This window comes from Typopeltis vanoorti, chromosome 6, assembly GCF_054136105.1.
Source record: "Typopeltis vanoorti isolate ZY-2024b chromosome 6, IOZ_Tvanoo_1.0, whole genome shotgun sequence".
Classification (NCBI taxonomy): domain Eukaryota; kingdom Metazoa; phylum Arthropoda; class Arachnida; order Uropygi; family Thelyphonidae; genus Typopeltis; species Typopeltis vanoorti.
In genome coordinates this window covers 68,307,757-68,329,060 of record NC_143554.1, presented here as the reverse complement: position 1 = coordinate 68,329,060, position 21,304 = coordinate 68,307,757, and the positions used below count along the sequence as shown (strand labels likewise).

Below are 21,304 nucleotides of genomic sequence, written 5' to 3'. Positions count from 1 at the left end.
TAAGCTCTATGGGTAAATGTTTTTATTACACCATATTGTTCAGAGGAGGGTTGATGGGAAAGTTTGTGAATGTATCTACCTGTGTGAGTGGTTTCCTATATACTGAAAAGGACAGGTTACCATTAGGTAGGCAGATGACTATTATTAGTTTCCTTTTCCGTAGTAAATTGGATTCAAGAGTGAAGGCTATTGAGGTAACATAGAAAAGTATGTAAAGGACCATGAGACCAAATAGGAAAGACATCTTCTACATATCTCAACCAGATAAGTTTGAGAGGGGCTGAGTCAAGAGCTTGTTTTTCAAAATCTTCCATGAAAAAAATTGACGGGGGGGGGATGAGAGGAGAAAACCCGTAGACGCATCCTCTGTCTGTTTAGAAATTTTGTTCTTCCAAGAGAAATAACCAGAATGGATATCAAAGGAAGAGAGGTCAATGATATCAAGGGGAAAAACTTTTTTTTAACAGTAATAAGGTGTCATTTAAGAGAATGTTAGTGAACAATGTAGTGATGTCAAAACACACTAGAATATCAGTATCATTAACAATTATATTTTCAGTGGATCTTTTAAAATGGAAAGAATTTTTTTTATGTATGACGTGGTACGACCAGTAAAGGAGGGGAGGCAAGAGATTTCGCTAACTGTTTGGCTAATTTATGGCATGTCTAATCAGTGGTATCTACTATGGGTTGTAGGGAGGAATTGGGTTTATGAATCTTAGGCAAGCCACATATCTGGGGAGTACAGCAACAGATGGGTTTGAGTTTTTTTGTGATATCAGCAGGCCAGGAAGAAACTTTTTTGAGTAGACTTTTTAATTTCCTGATTTGTAATTTTGTAGGATCATAATCTAAAAGTCTGTAGATGGAGCAATCTCTAAGAATGATATCCATTTTCTTATTGTATTCACTGGCATCGAGGATAACAGTACCACTTCCTTTGTCAAACCTAGTAATGATTGTGCTGTTATCTTTACATAGTTTATTAAGGGCATTGAGCTGGCAGGTCCCTGACTAAATTGAATAGCTGTTGTAATAGATATGGTATGAAGGTCAGCAATAACAAGACAAAGAAAATAGGCACAAGCATTGAAAATGTCAACTGCATTGTGAATGGAGAACCTGTGGAACAAGTAAAACATTTCAACTACTTAAGCACGATTTTTAGTGAAGATGGTAAATTAAATATGGAAATAGACAACTGAATCAACAAAGCTGGTATGGTAGGAAGTCAATTGAATAAATTCATATGGAATAAGTGAGAAATTAGTCAGAACACTAAATTAGCTGTATACAAGACGGTATTCAAGCCAGTTTTAACTTATGGATCTGAGAGCTGGGTCAGAAGTAAAACGCTTGATCAAAGACTAGAGACTGCAGATATTAGTCCTGAGAAAGATTAGGGGCATGAACAGATGGCATCAATGGCAATATCATATTAAAAACAAGGATATTAGGAAAGAACTTGATATTGTCAGCATCCAGGAATGTGTTAGCAGAGCTAATCTCAGGTGGTATGGTCACTTAAACAGAATGGGCGAGGAAAGATTAGCAAAACAAGTGTTCTCTGCCAGGTTGGCAGGAAAACGACTCAGAGGAAGACCAAGATATAGGTGGATTGATATGGTACAAAGTGCCTTAGACGATAGAAATATAAGATCTGATAATGTTGGAGTTTTGACAAGTAACAGATTGATTTGGAGGAAAATCGTAGATAGGAAGTTATTAATGATGTAAATTTTTCATGTAGTACTACCATATCCTGTACACCCCTTGAGGGTACATGTCAGGAATTTGACGATGATGATGAGCTGGCAGGGAGATTGATTCTTTTGGGAGATGAAGATCTAGAAACAAGATCCAGACCTATAGTTGCCATATTCCCCCCCCCCCCCCTCCTCCCCCAGATATATGACTTGCCTACTAAGATTCATAAACCTGGTTTCCCTCTATGACCCATAGTAGATACCACTGATTCTCGCTGCTATAAATTATCCAAACAGTTAACAAAATCTCTTGCTCCCCCCTTACTGGTCATACCACATCATTGAAAATATAATTTTCAGTGATACTGATATTCTAGTGAGTTTTTGATACGAAATCATTGTTCACTAACATCCCTTTAAACGACACCTTATTACTGTTCTTCCCAAATTCCCCCAATCCACAACCTTCTCTTCACAGAGATTTTAGTAATGCTATTATCATCTCCAATGTCTGAGGCACATCACAAAAAATATTCAGAATCCTGAAGAAATGCAATCTTTGCATCACTGCTTCACTAAAGACATATTCCCTCTCCTCTCAGTTCCAGGTGTATATAGTATTCCTTGTTCCTGCAAGTTGTCCTACTATGGACAGACAGAAGATCAGCTACCATACAAATGGAAGAAAATAAAAAATACATTTGCAGTCATGACTATGGTCAGTCTTGCCTTTCAGACCATCATGCTCTATCACAGTAAATTTAGAAGAGAGGGACTATTTTTAGAATCTGCTACTGCTCTTAAAAATCAGCCTAATTTAAATAAATATGGTTGCATAAAACTTCCCAAAATGTGGGAAATACCAGTACTTCAAAATCTCAGTTAACATCCTAAGGCTGCTGACAGGTGTCCATATGTCCATAAAGGGTGCCTCACCTAATTAGGACTCTAGTCTTTTGTCCACGTGTTTCAGTTAGTTTCGTGCCGCCTTTGTGTGTGTATGTGTTATGTCTCATTTTGTACCCCCTGACATTAACTGAGACGAAATATTGGAAGCATTAAATACTAAAATACTACTTTTAATTGTTTCCTAGTGCTGTTTCACTTCATTAAACTTTTATCATGTTTTTCTCAGCACTTAAGCCTTTAACACATAGGCAGAAAAGGTTAATTTCTGCCTATGTGTATCCTAACCAGTATCAGTAATGTTAATGCATTACTGATACTGGTTAGGAGGCATTTCCTTGTGATAGGCTGACCTCTTTTTGAGTTCTTTTTATTTCCTTGTACTCCAGACCACCAACATTGGATGGTGCTCTGCTGCCATGTTTACCATGTATTGTACCTGCTTCCATTTAGCTAGTAGGATCCTGATGATGATTATTATTATTATTTGTCACCTCCAGGGAATCCAAAGACTCATCGAGGGAGGGCATCCACTCTGCAACTCTGTCTCCACCACTCACAATAAGCCTATTAGTCAACTGATCATGGATGCCCTATCCATTATCAGTTGACTAATAGGCTTATCTGCAAAAGTCAGCAGTGTTACAATAAATCTCCTTTCACATGGTTATTGATTCAAGGCATGCACAGATAACAGCAGGGCATCTGGCTGTGTGTGTGTCCCACCCGCAAAAGGTTGTAAACCCATGGTGCATGAATAATGTAGGTACGCTAAAGATTTTTATTTTAATTTATTTTTTTTACATAATTCAGAAACTCTGTTCTAGAGACCAAACAACATTTTCAACCTACTTTGGGCATCCAATAAGCAGGATGGTGATGTTATATTGGGCAATGAAATTCATCTCCCATCTAAAGACATTCACAAATATCCATACTCACAGCAGGTTTTGAACCTTCAACTTGTTGGAGGTTCAAAACCATTTAGTCAACTACGCTCACTGATGCATTTATTGTTATGAGATAGGAAGCATTCCATTCCAGAGCTCCCACCCACTTTATGGTGGCTTGAGAACTCGGGTGTTGAATCTTTCTCTCTTCCTCAAATTTACCAAAGCTCTCAGAAAACACTAAAATATTTGAATGACATTAAAACTAAATAAAAGATAAACATGAAACACCTTCTGATATATCATTTTTCATTCATAGCAGTTAGCTGAATCTCCAAAATCTGAAAAATTCCATCTGGAGACATCTTTTATTGAAACAAGCATTCAAAAAATAACCAGAGCAACTCTTCATATAACACCTGTTAATCAAATACCAATCTTGGTAACTCCCATGATAGTAATAGCCAGATTAATTTTCATATATAGGAGTAATTGTTTGGCTAGAATTGGAAATATCATTCTTACATATGACATCCTTTAACTTCTATAGAAGTATGCTATTTGAATGGCCCTGAATGACTATCATTACAAATTCTTTGAGAGTTTTAAGTGAGAAATATGGTCCTACTCAGATACCTGCTATTATTCCACTAATTGTGCTTGATGTTGGCAGTAACAAGCATATAACTAAAGATTGCACTTGCAGAAAAAAAGCAGTCCAGTTTATTCCTGAGCATGTCAAAGATGGAAAATAAGTTAAAAAGATCAAACAGTGCAGGAAATTCCATATCAGGAGTCAAAGAGTAAATTTTACGTCAAAGTTTCTGGGACAAAAAACTGTGTAGAGACTGAAATGCAAATAAATAATGTACTGACTAAAATTAATTTTTAAAAGCTAATATTTTGTCATCTGAAACTATCATTGTCAGCAGCACTTTAACAATACACAGCAGTGAAGACTGAGAATGAAATGACTTCAAGAAAAAGACAGTCACATGCTTGAAGGGTGATAGTGGCACTCTTCATGGTAATTTCTGTTATTAATATTGATGGGGAAAAGGGCATTGTATCAAAATCTGTACACAATTGCACCTTCAATTCTGTTGCAGTTAACTGGGTTCTACAGAATTTGTGTCACTTCCAGGAGCATTTTCTCTGATTTAAACTGGTATTTTTTGAAATAGCATGGCTCTTTTCCATGGAATGAAATTTTTTTTTTTTCTTTTAAGGCTGTACTTCTGCTTTTTGATTGTCTTTACCAGATGAAGAATTTTTTTTAATTCTTTTTTTTCTGACCAGAGTAGTCTGTCCAGACTACTGAGTTCCATTCTGACAGGAGATGCTGTAGAGACCTGAGAAGAAGAGAGGATTCTGGCAATCCTTGATTTGTCTTAGGATGATGGAAGCTTTGTTCAGAGGTTTGTATACTGTTCTGATTCTATGTTGTTTTTTGGAAGGAGCCCAGTTTTTCCATTGTACCTTTTTGATGGGTCAAATATGGTGTATATGTTGCCGTTAATGTGCACATTACCTAGCTAATCTGCAGATTAACTGATTTGCTCCGTTAACGTGCGGAATCAAGAGTTTCCGCATTTTACCTAGGTAATGTGCACATTAACGGCTTCCCTATCGTTAAAGTTCAAAAGTTTGTTTCTCTCATTTCCTTTCCCTACTCCTTCCCCCCTCTCCCTCCACTTTTAGTTTGGTTTCGCCAGTGTCATATGTTTTGCAAATTCATTTCCTTAATTGTAATAATATTTTAAACCGTTTGATTCTTTGTATTATGGTTTTTTAATTGATTGATGATTGATTCTATCAACTAATTTGTTGATTGTTTGATTGTATTAACTTGATTCTTTAGATATCGAAAAATAAATAAATAACATTATGTTAATTTAAGCGTACAGAAACGTTGCTGTTGTTCCAGCAAAGATCTTATTTTCACTTTAACGAGTGCCTAGTAGGTAATGTGCAGATTATCTAGGTAATTTGCAGATTCCTAGGTAATTTGAGAAATGAAACAATTTTCGGCACTTTAACGGATCACCCTAGTTAATTTGCACGATACCTAGATAATCTGTAGAATAACTGATTTCTGCACTTTAGCAGTAACATATATATATATATAATCTAGTTTTTTTTGGGGGGGGGGGGTCTTTTTAAAGAGTTTTTCTCTTGTATCCATTTTAATGGAATGATGTGAGTAGAGATCTTTGTCCAAGGTGAAAATGCTGGACTAGTCTGGAGAGCTAAAGTTTTGGAAATTTCAGGTTTCTGGACTGGATGGTGAAGTGGCATATAGGTATCTACCCTGTGTGTGTGTGCGTGTGTCAGTCAGTTTACAATAAACTGAACATGGGAATGACCTGCCACTTAAAGAGTTTGTAAATATCAGGTGGATAAATTTTGGAAAGGAGTTAGTGTATAGTCTTAACATTTGTGAAAAGGAATGGCACATTAAAACTCACTAAACTAAGCAATTGTTCTCTTCTAATTGAAGGTTCTGTAAGGTTTTAAAGTCTGTGAATTTTTTTTTTTTTCTTATGTGAGACCATGTGCTTGTTCAGTTTGGATGCCAAGTGTTTAATCTGTTCTTGAGGTCATTTCATTCCCTGTCTTCACTGACTGTATAATGTTAGTGTCTCTGATAATGCTAGCAAAGTGTCAACATATAAATTATTAATTTTAGTCATGGTCAGCAAGTCCTGAGTGGCTGTATTGGTGAAACCGGATGTAGTCTTTGTGTTTGGATATCCTGATATTAGCTGTCCTGCCTGTTTGGCCGTAGTAGGACAGTTTAGCTTCGTCAGTTTCTTTGAGTACATTTTCATCAATGTAGTACACTGCTTGTGATCTTTTCATCCCAAAATGCATAACTTGACAGTGTTCCACATTAAACTGGCAGCATCCATTATCTTTTCTGCATACTGTCAGTCTGCAGTCTCTCTGCATTGCCTATTATGCTATCCAGTTTTGTATCATCAGCAAGCAACTGAATATTTCCCTCCAAATCATTCCTTATATCATTTATGTACAAATTAAACAGTACAGAGTCTTGCAGCACTTGCTAGTCACCTGCTTTCTCATGAATTCTGCTCCTCCATCAGCCATCCTCATATCCATATTACAAGCTTCTAAGTTTCCACCATTTGTTCCAATTTTTGTAACAGAACTCCCAGAATTCTATCAAACATCCTTGCAAAATCCAGCATTATCATCATGTAGTGCTTCCCTTGCCCACCTCAATTGTCACTATCATTTTTAGTGAGTAATAAATTACAGGGAAAATATTCTGACAGTCATCAGAAGAAGACAGATGAAATGGTTCAGACATGTGGAGAAGGCTAATGGCATTCCAAAGCAAGCACTAGAAGGAATCATTCTGGGATCAAGGGTTAGGGGCCCTTGATTAAAATGGACTGATAACATCAAAAAATGGACAAATTCCTCCCTTTCTCAACTAACATCAAGAACAAGAGACCGAGATGACTGGAGGAGGCTAGCAAAGAGCATCACCTACCAGCCATGAATGACCCAACGGTTCATTTATTACTACGGGAGAAGAAAGAAAATAAATTACCAAGGTATGACCTCTTCTTTACAGAGCCATGCTGCCCCCATAAAGCATCATGTTCTTATCCACCCATTCCTGTATTCTGTCTTTGATCACCTTTTACTACAACTCCCAAGATAATGATTGGTCTATAGTTTTCTACTACAGTCTTGGAGCATCCTTTATTGCATAGGAACTATTTTGCCTCCCACTCCGCTCCATTGGGACTCGACCAAAGCTGAAACTTAGAGATTGCAGTCAGAGGCAATATCAGTTTCTTTGGTATTCCATCTAATCCATTGTCCATATTTGCATTGAGATTCTGTAATGTCCTAAGCACTTTCAGTTCATCAACTTCTGTTCTCACATCGGTTCCTTCGCAGCAGTATCCTCACTCTGGTGATAGACCCTTGCAAAGTGGTCACTCAGTAAATCAACTATATTGTCAACTTTTGACACCTCACTACCATCAGCACTTATTAAAATCATTCTTCCTTTTATATGCAACATAGCAAAAGAACTCCTTTGGATTTCCTTTAGCATGCTTGGCTAATTTCTTCTTGTAATCTGATTTTGTGTTCTTACCATGTTGTCATGTTTCTTACCTGATCCTTGTACTGTTTGTGAGCTTGTTTGTGGTTTCCTTTCTCTTTATGTACCATCCACAACTACAACTTTTTTTTTTTTTTTTGCTGCTCCAGCTTAGTGGTACTTCTCATCCATCTAACTCCTACTTGATTTATCCTCCTAACTATGGATATACACTCTATTACTTTTTTTCAGATATCCCTTGACTATCTCCCATTCACTACTACTCCTTCCTTTGTAACTTCTTATTCCATTAAACCATCAGGCTGCTTCCTATGCCTGTCATAGTCAGTTGCCCTGTAGTTCCACACAGATCCATAGTAACATGTATTTTATTTTCTGGTCATCTAGATTTTAATCTGAGAACAATAACAATTTTTTAGCATTCCACAGTATGCTATGCAAAAATTATGTAGAATAACAGATGTGAGATTTTATTTTTTATAATTTAATAGAGAAATAATCCTATGGAAAGAAAAAATGTTGAAATTATTTGTTTAAAAAAAAAACTTTTCACTTTATACAGGTATCACACCTAATTATTCTCCCAACTTAATCCAGGCTGTGGATAATGAAACAGATGGCATTAGAAGAAGAAGAAAAGCAGTTTCTTATAAAGAAGTTCCTCTAAACAAGTATGATCCTCATTACTAAATTCTGCTTATTTTAATTTTTTTTTCCCATTAATATCAAATGTAAGGCATTGATAAGTATAATCTAAGTTCTTATTAATCTACCCAACAAAATTATATTACATAAAAGTTACATTATCTGCAGCAGTTAAACCGGTTGTCACAGAAAAGAAGAAAGCATATTAAATTCATCTGGCAAGTAAATCAACATGTGCTCTGAAGTCACACTGAGAAAATGTAAGAAAGTGAAGCAATATATTAAACTAGCTAAACAAAAGTAATGAGAAGACTTTGGTCAGAATATAATAGATAACTCTCAGAAAGGTGGTGAAATGGTTTGTAGGCTAATGAAAATGTTTAAAAATGGAGGAAAGACCACTGTAAAAGGAATCATATGTGGCATACATAACATCAAAACATGATAATGATATTCTAGATGTCTCGAGTTTACTTTGAAAAATTATTAAATGAACAGAAGTAACAACAGCGGTAGAAAATATTCAATAAGAATGCTATCAAGAGTACTTATCAATACTTGAAGTAGAAAAGCCAACAAAATGTCAAATATGGAAAAACAGCTGGCATAGATGATATTTGATCAGAAATGCTCAAATATTAAAGTATATAAGATTTACAGTAGCTGCACTGCATAATTCAGAAAGCCTGCTCAGATTCAGGACAAATTCTGGTGAATTGAATTTTAGATAAATGGAGCAAAGTTCTGATAGTACCTATGTCTAAAAAAGGGAAGAGGAATTTCCCTGGTGAGTGTTCCAGGTAAGATATGAATATATGAATGAGAATACCTGAGAAGAGATAAGAAAAATTGTGGAAGGGAAACTTGTAGAAGAACAATATGTGTTGACAGGATCAGATTTGCACTTTAAGAACATAGAATCATAGATATGAAACAAGATTATTGAAGATCTATAGTTCTGGAAAAGGCATATAAAAGGTGCCATGAGAAAAGTTGTTTGAAATGCTATTGTTTGAATACTGTACCTCCTTCAGCAAAATCAAAGATGGTATAGGAAAATAGTTCAATATAAAATCATGTGTGAGACGGGGATGCACACTCTCTCTGCTGTTATTTGTTATCTGTATGGATCACACCATGAAGGAAAGTGGCATTAAACCTGATATCATAATTGGAGAATATTAATCTGAGCTTTTTGACTTTATGCACATGATATTATGCTTTGAAGTAAATCCAGTACAGGAGGATTTGCAGGATTCAACAAAATTGAATTACTGCTATGCAAATTTGGCATGAAAATCAACAATAAAAAGAGACTATAAAAATAGGTAGGAACATTGAATACATCAACTGCATCCTGAATGGATAACATATGGAACAAGTGGAACATTTCAGCTATTTAGGCACAATTTTAAGTGAAGATGGCAAATTAAATATGGAGATGGAAAAACAGAATAAATAAAGCTGGTATGGTCAGGAGTTAGTTGATTAAATTTATATAGAATAAGAGACACTAATCAAAATACTAAAGTAGCTGTATGAAAGACAGCATTCAAACAAATCAAATCAAAGATTGGAGACTTCAGATATGTATGCTTGGAAAATTTGGGGAAATGAATAGATTGCATCACTGTTTGAATTATATTAAGAATGAAGATATTAGAAAGGAACTTGGCATAACAAGAAATGTGTAAGCAGAGACTAATTTCAGATGGTATAACACTTAAATAGAATGGGAAGGAATGGTTAGCATAATGTATGTTTGATGGCAGAAAAGAGACCCATAGGAAGAAGAAGAATGGATTGATGCAGTTAGAAGTATCTTAGAAGATCAAAATTTAGAATCTGAAAATATTGGAATTATAACAGACCAATTTGGAAGAAAAAATCTACCAGATAAGCTTAGGTGTTGACAGTTATTCATGACATAAGTTTTTAACAGTATTAACAACACCAAACAATTTAATCAAAAGATGTTTTATTAACTGCTTATGTTTCACTGAATTTCAAATCAGCATCATCAGAGCACAGCAACACTTGTATACGTGACAGTGAATAAGTAAAACAATAAAATTGCAGTAGGGACGCTTAAGGGTCAAAGCTATATAACTGAGAGGAGACCTCCACATAGCCTTTAAAGGAATGTGGAGAACCGACCAGGGCTTCTGACCTAATGTCCAATCCTCACCTTCTCGTGGTGCATCCTGTTGGGTATCTACCTAGATACTGAACAAACGAGGATGGGCTGGCAATTTGGGATTTAGCCGACCAAATTCTATTCTTATTGGCTTAAACCAATATACAAATGATGATACAACATGACAAAATTTCATGCCGGCTGGGGCATCGCCCGATTAAACAAAGGCCCCCGTTGTTTTCACCAAGGAACCAGGACGAACACCGAAAAGTCAGCTACTGGAACAAATCTGAAAACGCACCCCGACTCAACATCACCAGAGTTAAAGATTGGTACTATCAACATAAGAAGCCTGAATGGCAAAGAAATGGAGCTAGCTGAGGAATTAGATAAGTACCAGATCAACATAAGAGAGGTGACTGAAACAAAAAAGACCAAAACTGGTGAGATCATTCTGAGCAATAAATATAAAATGATATATTCAGGCAATGACAATCAAGGAAAAGAAGGAGTAGCAATAGTATTCAACACTAAATATGAGGCTAATCTTCTTGAATGGCAGGCAATGTCAAGTAGAGTGATGTGGACAAATATAAGAATGGGAAACTGGACAATGAGACTTATTTGTGCCTATGGTCCCACAGAAGGTTCTACTAAGGTAGAAGCAGAGGAATTTTTTGATGCTTTAGAAAAAGCAACTGACACAATGAAAAAGGAAAAGTTGGTCCTTGTTGGGGATCTAAATAGCAGAGTGGGAAGTGATTGTCAGACATACAAAAATATTTTGGGAAAATTTGGAGAAAAGAGCAAAGCTAATAATAATGGCAAATACCTGTTGGATTTCTGCTGAGGACATGGACTGGTTATTACTAACACCATGTTCCAACATAAAAATGTGCACAAATTCACATGGAGAGAAGAGGCAAGGAATAAGAAAAGTCTCATATTGTTGATAGTGATGTTTTCTCCCTAGTGCAGGACACCAGAGTGTGCAGAGGATTTGAAATTGGAAGTGATCACTATTTAGTCTTGAGCAGGATAAAATTGAATTTCATATTGAAAAGAATAACATTTAAGAAAATTTTAAAGAGAATAAAAGTAGAGCAGCTCTCAGATGTGAACTGTAGATTAAAATACACAAAGATTATCGAAAAAAAAAAATGAAAGAGTTTGGAGAACAGCAACCAAGCCTTGGAGATTCAGTGGTGTTGAAGAAAACACTGATTGATTCAGCCAGAGAGGCATGTGATCAGGTTGTCTGCAAGGATAGAAAAATAAGAACTCACTGGTGGACACAGGAAGTTAAAGAGACAGTGAAGAAAAAGAAGAAAGCATATCAAAAGTTTCTGGCAAATAAGTCAGCTTGTGTCTAAGAGAATACAGAGACAAATGTAAGAAAGCTAAACACTGTGTAAAACTAGCTAAACAAAAGTCATGGTAGGACTTTGGCAAGAATATAGAAAATAACTATCAAGAAGGTGGTAAGATATTCTGGAGGCTGTTGAAGAAGCTTAGAAATGGAGAAAAGAATGCTGTAAAAGAAGTTAGAGATGATAAAGGTGACATTAAAATGGGAGAAAAAGATATCCTTGAAGTATGGAGTAACTACTTCGAAAAATTGCTAAATGAAACAAGCAGTGATAGCACAGTGGTAAAAACACACTCTACAGGCATACAGTCAGGAATACATACCCATACTTGAAGTAGAAAAAGCCATCAAAGGTTTAAATGTGGAAAGGCAGCAGGAGTAGATGATATTCGGGCAGAAATGCTGAAGTATGGTGGTATAAAAGTCTTACAGTGGCTGCACCGCATAGTTCAGAAAGCCTGGACAGTGGGACGAATTCCCGATGATTGGAGTAAAGCTCTCATAGAACCCATATATAAAAAAGGAAATAAAACTGAATGTGAGAATTATAGAGGTATTTCCTTACTGAGTGTTCCTGGCAAGATTTATGTAAGTATACTTGAGAAACGATTGAGAAGAATTGTGGAAGAAAAGCTTGGTGAAGAACAAGCTGGATTCAGGCCAAATAGAGGCTGTCAGGATCAGATCTTCACTTTACGACAAATAGTTGAGAAAGCATGGAAATATAACAAAGGTCTATATTTAAGTTTTGTCGATCTGGGAAAGGCATATGACAAGGTGCTGAGACAGAAGCTATTCAATACGCTACAGTATGGTGTCAATGGGGCATTATATCAAGCAATACTTAATCTTTATATGAGTTGTAAGTCAGCAGTTAGAATTGAAGGAAGTACAGGAAGATGGTTTAATGTTAAATCTGGTGTGAGACAAGGATGTACATTATTCCCTCTGCTATTCATTATCTATATTGATCACATTATGAAGGAAAGTGGTTTTAAACATGATATTAAAATTGGAGATGTTAATGTCAGCTCTTTTCTTTATTCGGATGATGTTATACTTCTAAATAAATCTGCTACAAGTCTGCAAGATTCCCTGACTAAATTAAATAACTTTGTAATAGATATGGTATGAAGGTCAGCAATAAAAAGACAGAGACAATGAAAATTGAATTATTTTCATTGTCAGCAGAATCATTGAAAATGTCAACTGCATTGTGAACGGAGAACCTATGGAACAAGTAAAACATTTCAGATACTTAGGCAAGATTTTTTAGTGAAGATGGTAAATTAAATGTGGAAATAGACAATAGAATCATCAAAGCTGGTGTGGTAGGAAGTCAATTGAATAAATTCATATGGAATAAGAGAGAAATTAGTCAGAACACTAAATTAGCTGTATACAAGACGGTATTCAAGCCAGTTTTAACTTATGGATCTGAGAGCTGGGTGAGAAGTAAAACACTTGACCAAAGACTAGAGACTGCAGATATAACTGTTGGCTTTCTGTAAATGGAAAAAGATAGTGATCCATTTGAAACGTGGGTGACTAATGTGTGTCAAGAAATGGTAAACAGTTATTAGATTCTTTTTCTACTGTGAAGTGGAATTTGGGGTGTTGACTGTTTAAGGTAGGTGGCAAAATTTGGGAGACTGTCATTCCTAAGAGCAATTCCCACATAGCTATAATGATTTTTTTTTTCCGACATTAGAGGGCACCATAAATAAAACTTTAGATCTTTTGTACACTGCATTTTTATTGTTTTACTTACTCACTGTCGCATGTACAAGTGTGTTGTGCTGTGATGATGCTGATTTGATATTCAGCAAAATATAAGTAGTTAATAAAACATCTTTTGATTAAATTGTTTGGTGTTGTTAATACTGTTAAAAACTTAAGTCTTGAGGAAAAACATTGTCAATAGAAAGTTAACTTTAAACTTTTCATGTAGTACCATCATAGTATCCTATATACATCTTCAGTTTGAGGAAAGCACTGACAAGAGCACCATTACCTTGAAAACTGTTGCTTTCTGACCATTCTGATAATGTTTCATTACTCATTATTTTATTATAGCACAGGTAGTGAGAGAGCCCTTTGCTTCCACTCTGTTTCTTCTATAAATACAAGAAAATCTCGATTAATGCAATTAATGCGTGCTAAGCAAAATCCCATGAAGTGAATACTGTAAACAATAGGAATAATTATAATTCATCCATCAGTTAGCGTAAATTTGAAAGAAAAAAAAAATTACAGTAAAATCTAATATAACTTATAAGAGGATAAAATCATCAAAGTTAATAAAAATCAATTGCTTAAATTTTTATTTAATGTCTAAACATTTGATTGAGCTACTTTTTTTTTACAAAAAAATTAAGTAAAGATGTTTGAATAGTGCTTTTGGTGGACTTCGAAGCTTCGTTCCATATCAGGATCAGCATCAAGCAAAATTTCCTTAGCATGCTCAATGTGATTGAAAACTAGCTCAAGTTCTTTTGTAGTTAGCTTTTTAATCGTAATATTCTCTTCTTGTTCGCACTCCTCATCATCATCTTTTATCCACGCTGTTCTTCTAGTTGAAGGAGATCATTCTCACTTAACTGTTCTGAATGGGAATCGAACAAGTTTCTCATATCTTCATTATCATTATCCAGTTCATTAAATTCAGGTTCTTTTACAGTTGTGCTGATTTCTTCAATAATGTTATCAGATGGGTTATTAAAACCAGTGAAGTCATTTGCGCAGTGAGATAAGACCTTCTGCCACATAGCTTTCATATTGCTGGCAGTGACTTCCCATGCTAAATGAATATTTTCAACTCTTGCTTAATATCACATTTTTTCCAAAACTCAGGTAAAGAAATTGCATTCTCTTTACTCATTGCTTCAAGGGCCTAGGCAAAGGTTCTACAAAGGTAGTATGCTTTAAACGATGATGTGATCCCTTGGTCCATTGGCTGAAATAAAGAAGTATTTCTGGGCAAAGAAACAATCTTCACATTTTCATTAAGATCAGCAAGTCCCCCCCAGGATGACTGGGAACATTATCCAATAATTTAAAGGTAAGATTATTTTTCTTGCAGTAGTCTGCAACTGAAGGACAAAAATAACAGTTGAACCACTCCTCAAAAAGAGTTTTGGTCACCCAAGTCTTCTTATTTGATTTCCAAATTACTGGCAGTGGCTACATTCTCTTAATGATCTTAGATTTTATTCATAATAAACTGACATAGCCTTGAGTTTAAAGTCACCTTCTGCATTGCCTCCTAATAAAAGTGTAAGACAGTCTTTAGATACTTTGTATACTGGTTGAGATGCTTCAGTTTTAGCTAGAAAAGTTTTTGTTGGCATATGCTTCCAAAAGAAACCAGTTTCGTTGATGATCGTCGTAATCACCCTCCTGAATTATCCTTTGCAGTTCTTTAGGAAACTTGGCTGCAGAATCTTTATCAACATTAGCGGATTCCCCAGTTATTCTTACGTTATGCAGTCCAGCCCGATTTTTAAAACAGTCAAACCATCCTAAACGCACAGTAAAGCTTTCACATTCCTTTTGGAATTTGGACTATTTCAATGATGTTAAATATTGAGAAGTTTTGCCTGAATATTCCTTGAACTAAGAGGTATTCTTTTTTGGTTACAATCCTTATAATCCTAATCCCAAAGTGATAGAAGACATTCCATCTCAATCATTAAATGGCTTCTATTTTGGATGATCTGCATGCTTAAAGAAGCAGTAGCAATTTTTCCTTGTTCTTTGTATTCTTTGCTCTTATTAATATAGAACTGTAGACTCACTGTATCCCAAGTCTTGCACAATCGTTGTATTACTAGTGCCACTTTCATGTCTCTTAATGACTTCCAGCTTTTTCTCTAACGTAATTACTTTTCTTCTCTTTTTAATATTGCCACTTTCTTTATCATTCTTTCTCTTTTCATATCAAGGGTTGAATATAATAAAGGCTTATAGGTATTTAAATTAAATCAAAATGAAGGAATAGTGATTGAGCAAGAGAACAGAACTTGCATGTCTGCTTGCGAAGATAGCTTTGAGTCAACTGCCGAGTGTCGCCAGTAACTGCCCACAGCACTGCCACTACCCACTTGCTACTACACTAACAAGTGGTGCCACTCGCTGCAGATTGGCAACAAAAAATTTTGCATAACGTAAAAAATCACATTAACTGATTAATCACTTGCTTAAAGCAGGAAATAGTATCATTTCACTCAATTATGCTAACTGATTATCACACATATCAAAGTTGCATTAAGCAAGGTTTTTCTGTATCCGCAAATCATCTTAGCTAATTAGATTGCCATTTTGAAAGAAATTTCATAAAGATGACAAGGGGACTTGAAATTCTTATTCTGTTTTTTATGTGTTGTGCTGTTTTGCTGGGCACTAAATAAAATAGCAGGTTCGAGAAAATTCATTAAGTGGAACTATTGATCAGTTGAGATTGTTTAATGTGTGTCATTCTATCTATCTGTTAATGAAACATTTGGACAGTAAGAAAAGTGGATTATTGAAAACCTCTCTCTTATTTGCTTTGGAGATGATTAACCATGCTACCAGCCAAGATGTCTATATACATCAAGGTTGTCATGGATGCGAAGTGCATATTAAAATTATAATACCATTGATATTACATTGAAATATATGATGGATATGAAGCGCATGAGGATGCGTATTTGATCCATAATTATGGCCAGTAAGGTGGTTAATTAGTCTTGAAATTTATTTCTAAAATACTTCATAAATGTTGCCTAATTTCATTCTGTGTGCAAATAGTATCTTGATATACTCACTGCATCACCTCCAGTGGAATTTTTTTTAGTACAGAGAGAGGGGGGGGGGGGAGAATTTAATTGTTGTCATTGTAGCAACATTGTGAAGAGGAATGACTCAGTGTCATATGCATCTCTCATAGTGTTTTTATTCTCAAAATCAGTAATCCAGAATTAGGAATAGTGGAATTCTGGTGATACAAACATCATTATTATTTGTTGTACCATAAAGTCCCAGTAGGCTACTTTCTACTTCTCTCCCCAATTTACCCACCTCTATTCTACTCATGAAATCTATTTTTGTTTGTTGTTTGTGTGTACATGTATTGCCTGTTCAAGAAATTGACAACTCATACCTGAAATGGGGAAATATCAGCAAATGCCTTACTGCAAGCATATTCTGTTTCTATTTAAAGCAAGTACCAAGACTTCATTTATCCAGTCATTCAACAGAATACAACTAATTTGTTTGAATGTTACTGTTTTTGTTTACAGCTGTTAGTTCAAAAAAAAAAAAAAACGAGAATAACTTAGAATTGGAATTGGGAAAGGAATTGAATAATCAGGATTCCACAAAATACAACCATTCATTCCTTATATTTCCTTTATTTCTTAAAGGGATTCTTTTCCAACTCTTCCTTTCCTTTCTCCTAAAACTGTTCTTTATTTTTTAATTTTAATGTCTCTCTTTAGTTATTCTTTTTCTTGTCCATCAGTGTTTGCTTCATATCACAGTAGAGCATACACTATTCTCTGATGTGCAATTGCATGAATAACATCACAACAGCTAGGTATCACAAACAGCAGGGAGCAGTTCCTTAATGGTCGATAAGATACATTAATTGACAGTACACCCAAGATGATGCTTCTTTTCCATGTATATCTATTAGTAATGCTACTAATAGCAAAACTACAAGTATTGTTGCATTGTTCATCCTACAATAGAATATTGCTTTGACAAAGAAAATCTTAACATAATATTTTTATACATCCTTTATTCCAATTGATTAACTAATCTAATAGTAAAATCTTCCATAAACAAAATCATGTATAAAGATGTTTAAATATTGTTACACCAGAGCTATCTCTTCCAGTGATACTGATCTTACCACTGAACTCGCCTATAGTCCGATAAACAAGAGCTGTCGTTGGAAGACTGCCAAGAAGAGTCAATTCATGTTGAAGGGGAAAAAGAAATAAGGCGATGTATGAATTGTTCACCAACGCTCGAAATCGCATGCTTTATACATAAAATTTTCCAACTGTTATACAAGCAAAATACTTACCACTTTAAAAACTACAATGATCATAAAAGAGAAGTTAATTTTCCGACGTGTAATAATAAACACTCAACCCACAATATGGATTGATTACCCTATTATCGGAATGGATTCTCCTTCTTTCGACATGCGCAGAAATGTTGAAGGGGGCTCATATCTGTGGGTGTACTATACATTACTACACTTTTTTAGCTAATGGCTATAATCCCCACAAAATAGGTAAAATACTTAATGCCCTCTAAAATCCTTCCCTTTCCCTAATATACAAAGCACTACAGCAAAACTGTTACTATCCCATATATTCAGGACATATCTTAAAAGATGTCCACATTGCTTACTAAATATAAGGTTTGTCATCATCATCATCATCATCATCATGCATATCAAGAATTTAGGCCTAGCAATGGCCTGTTCTGGCCTTAGAAATCATAGTTAAATCTTTTTTAAGAGGACATCCTGGTTTTCTTTTTTCCTAATGGCTTGTACTTTAAGGCTTGTTTTGGTAATCTTTCTATTTTCATTCTTTGAATGTGTTCCATCCATTTATGTTTATATTTTTAAATTTTTTCTATTACTGATTCTTGGTTTAATTCTTTCATAATTTCTTCATTTCTTTTGTGATCAAATAGAGTATACTTTGCTGTCTTTCTCAAACTTCATTTCTGCTGTTATTAATCTTTGTTTTATTGTCCAGATTTCACTTCCATACAATAAGACTGGCAGAGTTAATGTATTGTATACTTTTAGTCTGGTTTGTTTTTGAACTAGGTTTGGTTTAAATATAGAGTTAATTACACCTGTTATTTTTAAATATTTTGCAATTTTTACATTTATATCTTTTTCATTTTCATATGTGATCATACATCCTAGGTAGTCCAATGAATTCACCTGTTCTAGGATCTTGTTATGTATTACTATTTTAGTTCTTGATGTATCTTGTTCTTTAAATGCCATAGTTTTTGATTTTTCCGTTGATATTATCATACCATAATCTTTGGCTATCTCATTTAGATCTAAAATAACTTTCTGTAAGTTATCTTCAGAATTTGTAATTATTATTTGGTCGTCAGCAAAGGGGACGGTGTTTAAGTTTACTGTAGGAGAAAGTTTAATTCCTTGATGTAAATTTTTATTCCATTTTATTATTATTTCATTTAAGTAGATATTAAAGAATTGCTGAGAGGGGACATCTGTGTCGGACCCCTTGGTTTATCTCTCTCTCGTGTATGATAGTTCATGATTTAATCTTATTTGTATTTGATTATTTTCATATATACTTATGATAGCTTTTAGGATATTATTTGGTATTTGTCTTTCTTTTAATATGTTAAATAAAATGCTTCTTTTAACTTTGTCAAATGCTTTTTCCAAGTCAATAAATGCAATATGTGTTCTAAATTGTATTCTCTTCTTTTCTCTATTATTAATTTTAGGCAAAAGTACATGATCGTCCTTTTCTAAATCCATTCTGTACTTCTAAAATAAAGTTTTTGGAATATTTCATTAGTTTGCTATTTAAAATTCTGCTATATATTTTGTAACAGGAATTTAGTATACTTATATCTATAGTTTTTAGGGTCATCTCTACTACCCTTTTTAAAGATAGGAATCATAATTGCTTTTTTCCATTCTATTGGGGGGGGGTTACCAGTTGAATAGATTTTATTTAAAAATAATAGGAGTCTTTCTTTTAGTTTTGTTCCTGCATATTTATATAGTTCTGAACCTAGCTTATCTTCTCCAGGTGATTTTCCGGTTCTTGTTTCTTTCAAGCTGATTTCTAATTCTTCTTTAGTTATTTCCTTTTCATTTTGATTAAATGTTTGCCAGTTGTCTTTTATAAAATATTTATCTGTCCACAATTCTGTAGAAATTTAGAAATTTTTCTATATAAGCTTCATACCACATTAAAACCAAATATCAAACTAATCCTTGCCCGTTATCTCTCTCCTTTATTACATTCAGGAGTGCAGGTAACTCCAATTTATGTGGATTTGCTTTTATGCAGTTTTTACCCACTGTATACATATATGTTATGCCAGTGTCTGTACGTTGCTCCGTGCTTGCACACACGTGCCATATGCACAGCACGTGACCTGGCACTTAACTTCACATCTGTAAGTTTGAAATTTGTTCCTGATTTGTAGATGAACTTTTGAAATAGATGAAATAGATATACATAAACATTGATTCAATACACTTCTGATGTACACGTTGATGTTCAATTATGTACACGTGGAAGCAACGCTGTTGTTTCCACGTGTACGTAATTTATTACAGGTTTAATTTGCACCACTATTAAACATTTCAATAAGATCAGTGAAGGATAGTCATCACAATGAGAATACACCAGTACATAAAAATAGGTATGCTGTTATCAATTTGTATTCAAGGTTCAAAATCATACAAAAACTCAAGTCTGGTTTTAGGATTGTTGACAAATACATGAAATGGAGTAAGTCAACAATAAGAACAATCCTTAAGGATAAAATTAAAGAAGCAGGTTAAAATGTTACTCCCTTCTTGACAAAAAAAAATAAATAAAATTGTATTTATGTGTACTTTAAATAAAAGTTTCACATTATTTCATTTTATCTCTGCCTCTTTCATGCCATCTACTTTCTGTCCTTTGGAACAGTCTCCCCCCACTCTGCCTTTCCCAGAGATTACAACTTTCAGCTGTTCAAGCAAAATATGAACAGATTCCTCCTTTCGTTTTTTCCTCTTTCTCACACTTGTCACTAATGTGCTATAGGTCTTGTGGCCCTTCACATGTAGATCAGATTTAAAAATAAATAAATAATAAAAATTATTTGTTTCAAGATATTTTGAACACTGCATTAATATGAGAAAAAATCAGCCAATCAATAAAAACAGTTAAAGATGTGAAAAAAAAAACGATATCCCCTGTTTAATGCTGAAATGCACTTTATGGATTTCTTTGAATGCATCTCCCCCTCCCACTTAAAACACAGGTTATTATCCTTACATGAAATGCATGTACTTGCAACCTGACTTACTATGGACAGACATGAAGATTTGTTGACATCTACCTCTGAGAACTTAAGAAATACATTTGCACCATAATGATACATACCATAATGATATGTTGTGACTAGCAGACTACTTTGGAAACCCTTTCACACAAGATTAGATCAGAGTGCTATATAGAAGTAATTACAAGTCGGAGTGACGGTTTTTGAAATCAGCTGGTGCTTTAAAACATTTCCTAAACCTCTGACAAGTATTGCTGTATCAGTTTACCAAAAATCTGGAACACAGTCATTTTAAGATCTAATTAATCCCTGTAAACCTTTGCTAAGAATAGATAGTGCCAAGGACTTTAGTTCTTTATGCTGTTATATAAATTGCTCCCACTATTAATTAATTGTTATTGTTTATGTATTGTGACAAACTATTTGTCTGAAGATGATGAGTATAAAACCAGTGAAATACCAGCAGCTAATAAATAAACATAT

At 34.6% G+C, this 21,304-nt stretch overlaps 1 protein-coding gene across 4 annotated transcripts in view; it reads left to right on the top strand.

The window, feature by feature from the left end:
- The window catches only part of LOC150105513 (uncharacterized), a 121,854-nt gene that overhangs the window by 81,346 nt on the left and 19,204 nt on the right, over window positions 1-21,304 (top strand). For all 4 annotated transcript variants that reach the window (XM_090394860.1, XM_090394859.1, XM_090394862.1 and 1 more), the window contains exon 7: window positions 8,170-8,278. In XM_090394860.1, coding sequence (XP_090250986.1) covers window positions 8,170-8,278 — 109 coding nt within the window. The remainder of the gene's footprint in view (window positions 1-8,169; window positions 8,279-21,304) is intronic.